This window comes from Saccostrea cucullata, unplaced genomic scaffold (assembly GCF_032062105.1).
Source record: "Saccostrea cucullata isolate Sc308-1 unplaced genomic scaffold, CSIRO_AGI_Scuc_v1 ctg16198, whole genome shotgun sequence".
Classification (NCBI taxonomy): domain Eukaryota; kingdom Metazoa; phylum Mollusca; class Bivalvia; order Ostreida; family Ostreidae; genus Saccostrea; species Saccostrea cuccullata.
The window spans coordinates 1116-13094 of NW_026941048.1; the positions used below are offsets into that span (position 1 = coordinate 1116).

Below are 11979 nucleotides of genomic sequence, written 5' to 3' on the forward strand. Positions count from 1 at the left end.
AATTGAATACCTTTTAAAGAACACCAAAGATCCTTAAATTTTAATAGACTGAATATAATTATTTACACATTTTTTCATAAATTCTGAATAAAAAAAAAAATACTTATGAAAAATGTTTATCAGAAAATAACATTAAGAAAAAATTGTTCAGTACTATACTTATGAAAAATGTATACCAGAAAATAACATTTTAAAAAATGTTCAGTACTATACTTATGAAAAAAATATACCAGAAAAATAACATTAAGAAAAAAATTGTTCAGTACTATACTTATGAAAAATGTATACCAGAAAATAACACTAAGAAAAAATGTTCAGTACTATACTTATGAAAAATGTATACCAGAAAATAACATTAAGAAAAAATTGTTCAGTACCATACTTATGAAAAATGTATACCAGAAAATAACATTAAGAAATGCAATTTCTATAGAATTACGGTGAGGTTGTTTTCTGCACGCAAGTTCTTCGTCAATTGTTAGTTCTTTCAATCCTGCGATGTTTCAATAATATTCGATGTCGCGGGCAGTGTGCAGAAGACTGAAACAGAAAAAAAAGTCATAATAAAGAATACAGGTAAAAGAAGGAATCGGCTCAAACCAATGAATATTTGTTAATTACATGTGTAATAGTTTCAGAAATGTACCTTAAAGAGTTGGCGCGAAGCTTCATCGTCTAAATTCACAGAAATTCCTACAAGAAAAGAAAGACAACCGAGTAAGATCCTGAAATTTCTTTTACATTGTTAGTTGTCCTACGCTGCAAGTGAGGGATCTTGATTTCGGTCTGTCTGTCCCAGACCTGTTTACCCGTATACTTGTATCTCAGTATTTTTGATTAGATTTGTCCGTGAGATTTGGCATTTGCCAGTAAGATTTCACTTTTCATTAATTTTACATATATGTGGCAGAAATAAAGTTCATTGTCTCTTGTATTATTATCAGTAATCATATTGATTATAGGCAATACTAGATATAGATATTGTAATTTGTACAGTTTTATTATTTTTATGATCAGCTATAATATTGTCTTGAGATTACGGCTGAACCTGTGATTGTTGTTTTTATATAGGTTCAGTATACATGTAATATTTGAACAACTTGTTACCAGCTTCTTGTAGCGGTCAGCCTAATTCCATAAATTGGTACGCTATAGGAATTATTACTTGTTTTTACATTTTTAATATACTTTGATGAATTAATCAAACTTACGGAAATTTCTATCTAAACACGATTTTGGTAATTCTGTAATTTGTAAGAGTTATTTCCCTTTTTATGCATTCATGAATTTGGAACATTTATAATCTGTTAAATATATTTTTATTAAAATCCGTGTCGATGTATGAGGACATCATTGAACTGAATATATTGTTTGAGTCATTTACTTATTGTATTTTATTTCTTATAGGGCCAATATTTTCACTTTATTGACTGTTTATATGTGGAACGAGATCCATGGCAATAAAGAATCCATGCAACCCTATAACTGTTTTCTTCAATATGACACGGTCACATATATAAATGGAGAACAACTGCTTTTCTATTACTAAAACATGGTTAAATAACATGATCTTGATCATTTTATACCACGGCGTTTTGGCAAACAGACATAACTGAATTTGAAATTTTTTTTAGCGATTAAAATAGCATGAAACTGAGACAGATTATAACGATTATAACTTCTCAATTCTAAAAAAGTGTATCTCTTATTTCCGTATTTTCATAATAGCAAAACGTGAGACGTATTTTGGACTAAAAATCCGTACAAAATACGGCGAAATCGTAAGAGTAATCCTTCCTTCTGTCCGTCTAGCTGTAGTTCTGTCTGAGTAACGCTTTCGTTTCCACGTCACGCGATATCTCGAGAAGCCTTTAAGCTTTTGCAATGAAATTTTACGCAATAACTCTTCATGGCCTAAGAAGGATCCCTAACAATTTTTTAGGTCAAAAGGTCAAGTCATAAATTTAAAAATAATCAGTCTGTTTCAACAGTTTCGGATCCGCACGATATCTCGATAAACCTTTGAGCTTTTGCAATGATATTTTATACCATAACTCCCTATGGCTTAAAGAAGATCCCTTTTAAATTTAAGGTCATGGGTCAAAGTCGAAAATTCATATACATTTTATGTACGAGGGTTGTTCGAAAAGTTCGTGGACAACTGTCATATCTTTTGTATTTGACGTCATATGTTATCCAAATTTGGTAGAAATATTTTAACAATAAATCTAAATGATTTGTATTACTTTTTTTTCAAAATATTACGATATATTTAAAACTTATCTAGATTTTAAAAATGCAAAAATCGGATAGCGGAGCAGGTCAAAATTTTGTAAGTTACAAACAAAACACTTAATAATGTCTGAAGTCATATTCTCTGTAAAATGGAGCAAAAATGAAAAACAACCTAGCAATTCAAATTAAGAGTTGTTATATCGATTCGTGTAAAAAAATTTTGCTTTATATTTTGCTTGGTTGAAAAGCAATCGACTTTGGAAGATAAGTAGTCCTTAATGAAAACGACAAAAACGATGACGTTTTAGAACATCACAGAGCAGCAGATAACGGTGCAATTTTGTGTTTTTCTTCGGAAAAATCCTGAATAAACACTAATAAAGTTGGAGGAATCGAGAAATATGTCACAAGTGAGCTGTGCATGTGTGTACAAATACTACAGGCATTATTTCAGTGACACAGACTCAGTATCGGATGAGGAAAATCTGTGAAGAAACGGTTTAACTTTAAAAATCTGAACAAAAACTTTGAAAAGTTGGAATGTCAAGAAAGGACATGGGCGCTTCAGAGTTGCTTATCCTGTGATAGCATGAAAACAGAGTTTAGTAATAAAAGCAATCAAAACCTTAACAAAGGAAAGCAATTCTTAAAAGATAAATTTCAAATATTAGAAAAAGGGTTTAATGAATGGATATTGGATTATACTCTGTGAAATGTATAGGGATAGTATTTTTTAGAAATTCTTGACGCTATGTTTTGACGTTACAGTTCCGTTAAGTGTGCTCCGCGGGTACGAAGCATGTTGATTTTAAACTGAAGTAAATTGATTTCTGTTAAATCGAATGAAATGAAACTTCACACATCAACAAAACAAATATTTTAACGTATTAGATTGTACTTATTTTAAATTTCTAGTAAGTAATATAAATTAGACTGACATCGTCCACGAACTTTTCGAACAACCCTCGTATGTGTGTTTGTAAAACTTTCATTTCCGGGCGATATCTGAAGAAGCTTTTGAGTTTTTGCAATTAATTTTTTTTATCATAACTCCCTCTTCCCCCCCACCGCCCTTCTGTCGTCCCTCTGTTCATGTCATGAACACTTTCATTTCCAAGCGATATCTCGAGAACTTTTGTAATTAAATTCTACATGACAACTCCCTATGACCTAAAGAAGACACCTATTGGTTTTGAAGTCAAAATATTTGGTAGAGGCTAAACTAGACGCACTTGTTTTTTTTTTGTAAATTCGGACAATGATAAACGTGATGTAAACATGTAACATACGATAAGTATGTGACCTATTGTTTGCATTTAAGGTTATTCGATCCTCAGCCAGGGAGGATAACTCCAAAAATTAATATTTAATTTGAAATGCATCAAAATGAAACTTGAAAATGATTTTTTTTTCATACAATAATTTTCATTTTATTCATCTTTATAAGATTCAAGGTTTTTGGAAGTCTTAGAAAAGGTCTTATAAAAGTTGACATTTGTACCCTATAAAAGGAAAAAAATTAATACAGTTTTAGAGAAATAAGATTTTCTTGAATCCAAAAGTTACCAATGCTTATTAGCATGCTATGAAATGAAAAGTGATTTGTGGTGTCTTGCAATGATAGCAAAAGCCTTTTACACTATGTATTATAGAATACATGACGGAAATAGAAGATTAAAAAATACCAAATAAGTAAAAAAAAATCATGATAATTTCTCTGAATGCCTGGATACCTATCGTTTTTTAACCTAAAATATATTTGTTCATCAATTTGCATTAGAAAATGCATTGCTGATAATTCAATTCGCTTTTTCTGCAAAAATATTGGAGATTTGACAATTTTCCCTATATAATATGATTAACTTTAATCTTTAACTTTAAAGAAATACTGTAGATAAATTTACATAACGTTGTGGATTCAGAGAACCTTTTATGAGTATTTTTGGTTACTTAACTGCTAATTTTATAAACCTGAGGATCGGACTACCTTAATTCATCGCAATGTCAAGTTCGTCGATGGCCACAGGGAAAAATTCTCGCTTTGCATGCGAAATGCACCTGATTCTAATCCCGAATAGCCTTTTTAATTTTTTTTTATCAATTACTAAATGATATACTTAACATCTGAAACGAAGAATTTATGACGTATACAAACTATCATAATTATTGTGTGATAAAAATTTTGCATTAAAAGAATAAGCAGTCAAATCTTTATATCCATATCTGTATTTTTTGTTTGCTCCAGTACATAATTTAATAATTCTGCAAATCCGTGGAAAGGGAGGATCGAACCCCAATCTGAGCATCCTCCACTATTTTATAGTCAGCAACAGTAGAGGGCGCTTGATTCGATATTGACTGAAAAATTGATTCGAAACCTCTAAAACAGAGGCATCTCTGGGCCTGTATACCACAGGTGTTTGTGGACAGGACTCTGTATATATATTATTTTTAGGGGTAATGAATGATAATAGAATTTGCATCAGCCTCGGATTTCAAGGTGATTTTTGATTGTATCATCTGTCCTATAATTTTTATAGATAATTCGTATTTTTAGAATATAACAAAATGCAGGCTTGGTTTCATTAAATTTTTATGGCGACTGACTTAAACTTTCCCCTTCAACCTCTTCCCAGCAACTACATCACATACACACCGACATTATTTTTCTCTTCTAAATTCACCATAAAATATTTTTAAAAATTATGTTTACCTCGCCTTCTTCTTAACTTCAGAACTTAATTAACAGAATGACTTGGAACCTCTATAATTGATCGGTCCAATAACCAATCAATTGACACCCCATTCAGAAAGATCACGCAAAGGCGGCAGTGTTACACCAGAGGCGATTTAGTGAACACCAAATCGCCAGTAGAGTAAACCAAATACTAGTATTACATATATCAAATCCTTTATGTCAGAAACATGCACGCCAACGATAAAAAGGAATTAGAATATGTAATTTAGTGACATGTTCACTTTCACTATAATTTTTTTTAATTTAGTTTAATTTTCATTGCCATATCATATGAATAAATTACAGTAAAATTTAATCTATCTGTATCCTATACGTGAATAATCATGTAGGTTTATATCATGTATAAAGTCCTTTTAATTACCAATAAAAGTTGCAAAACAATTTTAATATGACGATCTGACATACACATACAATGTTTTAGTAGGAATTGGAATCGCACGTGACTCAGTAGTTCTATTCTTAGCGTAAACGTTTTGTATGCGTTGCAAATTTCGATGGTTTATTTCGTGATTATAAATGATCACATATGTTTCTCTGTATAGTTAATTTTTCAAGAATGTTCAAAATCATAATTAAAAATTATTGGTTGTGATTTAGTTTGAATCAAACTAACCTGTATCATAAATTTTGGCGATAATAGTAATGCCAGACTTAAAACACTATTACTTTTTAATATTGTTTCCATATATAAATTTTTCTACGACAAATATGTGACAAAATATTGGAAAGCAAAAAAACAAAAAAAAAGAAAAAGAAAGAGAGGGTAAGAAAGAGAGAGAGAGAGAGAGAGAGAGAGAGAGTGGTGTGAGAGAAAACATGCTGGTAGAGGGAGGAATTGGATAGAGAAAAAACGAAAGGGAAACTTCACCCTTGCATTTTACCTGCCCTAATCCCCTGCCTCTTCGACTCCCTACTCCTGCTTGGAGTGGGGAGATGATAACTTTCTCATACTCCGCTCGTGAGACTGAGAGTGGGGAGAGACAGAGGGAGAGGGGAGAGAGAAAGAATAAGTGGGGAGAAAGAATGAGTGAGTGAATGGGGAAAGAGTGAATAAGTGAGAAGGGAGAGAGTAAGTGGGTGGGGGAGAAAATGGGGGAGTGGAGAGAGAGTAAATGAGTGGAGAGAGAGAGAGTAAGTGAGATATATACATGTATATGAAAATGGTGAAATTACTTTTCTTTTATTATTAAAACAAAACAAATATGTACTATCAAAATCTGGAAAAGAGGTGGGTGGGGGTTGAACTGGAGACCCCAAACACAAAAAATTCCTCATACACCACTAGGCTATACACACACAATTAAGGACATATGCCACATATTTTTAACTTAAGGACAGACGAGACGTTCATTAATAATAGATAGAATATTAATGTAAGAGTTTGTCATTGAAGTATTGCTACTTTAACATGTTTCCTCACAAAAAACTGAGGTACCTTACCAGGCATTTCTGCAAGATACCAGGGGTAGTTTTTCTTATATAATCCTTTGGGGAAGAAAAATAATTTTCCAATTTCAAATTTTTAAGTGTTTGGATTTTTAAAAAATGTTTAGAAACTGGTTTACAAATCAGAATGTTATTAAAATTTTGAATATTTTTCATACATTACAAAGATATACAAAACAGATGTTGAGGAACGCCTCGTCTGACCTTAATTGTTTTTTTCCCTAAAGTTGAAGCGTTCGAATACTTCAGAAAAGCCTGGAACTGTGTGCTACATTTTAATGTTTTATATCATGCTGTTGTACACTTCTTCCAAAACAAGTTGATAATTTTGTCCTCCGCAGAGAGGGGATATTAATTTCGGTCTGTCCGTCTAGTTGTCTGTCTGTGCGTAACGCTTTCGTTTCCACGCAATACCTCGAGAAACCTTTGAGCTTTTGCAACACAATAACTCCTTATAGCCTAAGGAAGATCCCTGTTGATTTTGAAGTCAAAAAGTTCAGTAAAGGGTAAATTAGACAAACTTGGTTATTTGTAAATTTTAACAATGTAGAACGTGATGTAAACATGTGTATGTGACATATTTTTTGGATGTAGTTGGACTTAAGTTCGTCGATGGCCAAGGGGAAAGATTCTCGCCTCGCATAAACTGACCAAATACATGTTTGAAAAGTAAAAATTCAACAAAAAATAGAACTATACCGAGAATTAAATTATTTTTGAATGCATTTGCTGCAATATAGAAAATAAACTAACACGGAATACATACATGTACATCAAACACCCATGCAGGTCGAGAAAACGCGTCAAACGCAGTGATAAAAACATTTACCTGACTACTGCTATCGTTACAGGGATGTGCACATGTCGGAAGAATTATCCGATTTTACTTTTATTGAAAAATGCATCTCAGAAGTCATGTAATCCATTGCTAACTCAACAGTAAAAGATGCTTGGACACACGTGGCCCATGCCGATCATTTTATTTGGTCAGGGAAAATATCAAAGGTTGAAAGCTCAGTGGGGTTGATTGAAAAAAAATGCAAGTAATTTTTCAAAAATAAACATTACTCTTGTCTGTACATGTTGTAAATAAAATTTACGATTAAGTACATGGTTTAACTTCATCAAATTCATTAAAAAAAGCAGGCATTATTACGAATCATTCACCTTTTGAAGATATTTTCCCGTGATATGAGGGGGGGGGGGGGGGGGGGGGATAATAAAACATGCATAACACTCTCATGAAAAAAATGTAAGAAAACGTCTGAAACAGATTGGATTTCTTTATGATCAATTATTATCAAATAAATATTGTGTATTGGCTTTATTAGACCTAATATAATTAGATTTAAAGTTATCTATAATTTTATGCACTATGAAAGAAAAAGTGAGCACGTTCACATACCCCACGCTCCCCCAAAAGCCGAAGTAGTGTTGAAATTCCCAGAAAAAAAATAAAGGAATCGTAATTTCCTTGTAATATGCACATCTATACACATCGTGTCCTAAATATCTGCAAAGTTTGACGAAATTGTGTGCAGCGGTTTATGAGGAGTTGCGCTGACAAACTGCTCACCTCTATATTCAAGATATGGCCAAAATCTAAATGTAAAAGTGAGGAAATTCCCGAAAAATAAAGAATTCGGAATTTCCTGGTGATGTGCAAATCTACACACACATTGTCTCCTATAAATATCTGCAAAGTTCGACAAAGCTCTGTACAGTGGTTTATGAGAAGTTGCGCTGACCAAAAAAAAAAAAAAAAAAAAAAAAAAGACTGACTGACGGGTCGAAAACATTATACCTCACGCGTGGGGTATAATAAACGAGTTTGATTCTTTGGTACAATGATAATGAAAATAGAATTTAATGTGAATTAAATTTCTAGACATAAATAAGTAATGATTATTAGAAAAAGCATATAGGAAGAGAGAGTAAACTCCTCGTGAGAATTCCACATTTTACCTAAAACTATCTTTTTAAAAATTCTCTTGTCTGTTGTCCAAGTTCGACACATACGTTTGAGAAGGTATTCGAGAAAGTTCCCAATGTTCCCAGTCCTGTGATTTATATTTCACGTTTATTATATCCCCCGCCTGAAAAGTTAGAGGTAATCGTTATGTCCGTTCGTCTGTCTGTTACGCTTTGGGGTACCCATCTCTTATCCGCAAATCCTCTTACACCACTTAGAGAAATTTAATGAAACTTTCAAAGAATCTTAAGTTTATTACAGATTACCATTATGCACCTCCTATTTTACTTTTTGATCTGACACGTATGAGTTTAGCGAAATATAGACTTTGCCATTATAACCATGGGAGGCAGGGGGTATCATTTAGTGACTTCATTGCTCATAATACATGTACGTCTAGTTTCTCTTTCAATTTGGGCGTTTGGGTTAATTTCCTGTCCAAAGTAAAATTATTATTCAATTTATGAAGTTTCGACATCCCGCCTGAAAAAAATCCTTGATCTGTCCTAAGGCATAATAAATGGTACAGCACAAAGTGCGTAGGATTTTATACCTATCATTGCCCCAACGGATGGTTACAGACAGAGAGAGAGAGAGAGAGAGAGAGAGAGAGAGAGAGAGTTCAATATACAAAAGAATAAATAATAATTATCCGTATTCAACCAGTGTCAAGTATCCCTACCCTAGCTTTTAAAATTATCTCCCAAATTCACCCACAGAAATTATTTATATATATAAAAAAAATACCTAGACTATCAGGCAGGGATACTGAAATCTCGAAATACTTCCTGTAACAACATAATTATAAAACAGTTACATTCCTCAAAATGCACATACTTTGTGGTCGGAGTGACACATTTTATAGCAATCTCAAAACTGAATTCGGCAGAAATGTCTGTCTTCCAAGAATATTTAAATAACGGTCATGTCAATTATTTTTGTATGCCCCCCCCCCCCCCGTCCAAAAAATCAAATGCCTAAATGTCAATCTGAACAGGGGATGGCCTTTCTCCGTGTGTGTATGTGTTAAAGAATGTATAAATGTACACATAATAAAAATTTGTATTCTGGTTAATTGCTTTTAAGATTTGAAGTAAATTATAGCCATACATCAAATTACTTTGTTTAGATTTGAGATTAGTACTAAAATAATCAGTTATAATTGACAAATGAATTTTGCGATGCAAACCAACTGCAGACTATATACATGACTTTGTCTAGAATGTATATTAAAACTACATGAAGATAAACAATTCACAATTATAGCTTATGAACATCAGTTATAATATCCCCTCCCCCCTTTCAGCCGCGCAAATACCAAATAATTTCTCTTTCCACTTTTGATATTTTCCCTGACCAAAATCTGATCAGCACGGACTAAGTGTATCGTCGTGCTAGTGTGTACGGAGTAATGACAGTGTGTTTACTATTGAGCTTTTATGGAGTTTATTTCTTTTTTGTGATGCATATTTCAATAAATGGAATTTAGGGTATATTTCACTTGACTTGTGCACATCTTCGAACCGATGCAGTAACCTTATTACCAGATATGGGTACGTTTACAGCGTTCGAGGCGTTTTCTCGATATGCATCAATTGCATAGGACCTGCAAATCAAAGACGTTGGTTGTTTTGTTCCATTCTAATGATATAATTTCAAAATGTGTTTGCAAATTTTACTGCTTTTCATTTCAAGTCTATTCTGCATAAATTGGCGCACTGTAAAACTACGTACTCATGCATCTAAATTTCTCTTCCAAACTTGCATTTTTTTCTTTTGATTCTAATCAATAATCATTCAAAAATATGATTATTATGTTGTTTATTTTGTTTTTGAAATGTCTTGATCACCTCATGTGTTCTCATATGCTTTACCATCGGAGATGTGCACAAGTCGATACCCAATCCAAAAAATCATTCAAGTGTAACGAGCGCATTGGGGTATACATCGTTACAATGAGACAAGGTATCTGAAAGAAATATGGCGGAATACGGCTATAGTTGGTATGAAACAAGTCGTACATAGATGAAAATGTTGCGTATTTAAGAATTCATGTCAGCTTTAACTATGTAAAACTGGTTCTCACTACAGTTATTTCTGGAAAATATGAGGACCTTAAGAGGGCCTCCTCATGTTTTATATTAATATATTAATAAAATATTAAACTAAGTCTAAGAGATTGTAAGAAGTGTAGGACTCACCTAGAGAATGTGATTCCTTGTAATATTTGACAGCATCCTTGTTACTAGAGAACTACAAAACAGAGAAAAATATACATTATATAAATGATATTCTTACAACGGACCTCAGTGGATCAGTATGAGTTAACACGTGACCTTGGATACACGTGCGCACTCGCGTCCCTTGAGGATGTGAGAATGTCATCTCATTTCAGTCAAAGCAGCCATACATGTATACATGTATCAACCCAAAGGTCCAAAGGACTGAAATAGCCCCAGAAGCTGATTTGACAAACGATATACATTTAGGTATGCATATATATACTAGTACTCTATAATTATTAAGTATTTATGATGTTCATTATGTGTTCCTTTTTCGTGCTTTCTTTTATAATTCATGAATTTAAGAATTTTGTGTGCCTGTATATGACCTCCTTCTTTAAAATTAGATCCAAGCTAGGATCAAGTTTTATAGAGTTCATTTTTTGGTGGTTTTATTCAATACATGTACTTGTAATAAATATCTATTTATACATTACCTCATTATTGCGTCCAAAGAAGTACAAGATTTCCCGATGAAGTTGTCGTTTCACAGGGGGAATGTCTCGCCTTACAAATGGATACACTAAGGATGGTGCTGTTGATATCGTTCTAGAGGAATGCGGCGACTGAGTTCGGGAACTCGACTGAGAATCGAATACGAACGGAAGTGTTGTCGAGGTTCGTTCGATTGGGTCGAGTTTACAGGGTACTCGAATTTCTCTGACATAGTTTGCTACCGGGTTCATAAAAGTAAACATGACGCCACACAAATGAAGTTATTCACATCACATCCTCTAAATCTTTTGGGATGGGGTTCGATGCCCGAGTCCTTTAGTTGACTATCCTCTTCAAAGCACGTAAATCCTCAAAAACCTTCACCAAACAAAAAACCCATCTGAAATACTTGTAGAATTATTTAAAGTTAACTATATCCAGATTTTGAATTAATGTGTCAAAAGAGCATAAAATAAATACAAACTAATCTCTACATTTGCCAAGTACCCTGAAATTTAAAACTCTTTAAGGTGTATTTGTATAATTTTGATTCGTCAACAAATTACATCAAATAAGCATCGCGTCCTCTAAAATGAACAAGTATGAGTCAATAGAATATACTGAGGTAGTAAATATTGATGTAAGGAAATCATAATTACTTACCTCTTCCATCCATTCAATAAAAATTGGATTATACAGAGATATATTTTTTAAAGTTCGCTTCACCCCGTTCAGCGTCAAGTTTGGTAACAATTTTCATTGAAAATGCACGGAGATGTAATAGGGTAGTTCAGATTAAACGTATGTAAAGTATTTTAAAAACACAGGGTGCCCGTGATAATATACATTTC

General features: G+C 32.9%; 1 protein-coding gene across 1 annotated transcript; it reads right to left on the reverse strand.

Moving 5' to 3' along the window:
- Positions 1-335: 335 nt before the first annotated feature.
- Positions 336-11973, reverse strand: LOC134257018 (uncharacterized). Its single transcript, XM_062739675.1, has 4 exons — positions 11131-11973; positions 10613-10664; positions 647-693; positions 336-540 (listed from the first exon to the last, which is right to left on the reverse strand). The coding sequence occupies exons 1-4, from the start codon at positions 11389-11391 to the stop codon at positions 472-474; spliced, it is 429 nt and encodes a 142-aa protein (XP_062595659.1). The 5' UTR covers positions 11392-11973; the 3' UTR covers positions 336-471.
- Between the last annotated feature and the right edge of the window lie 6 nt (positions 11974-11979).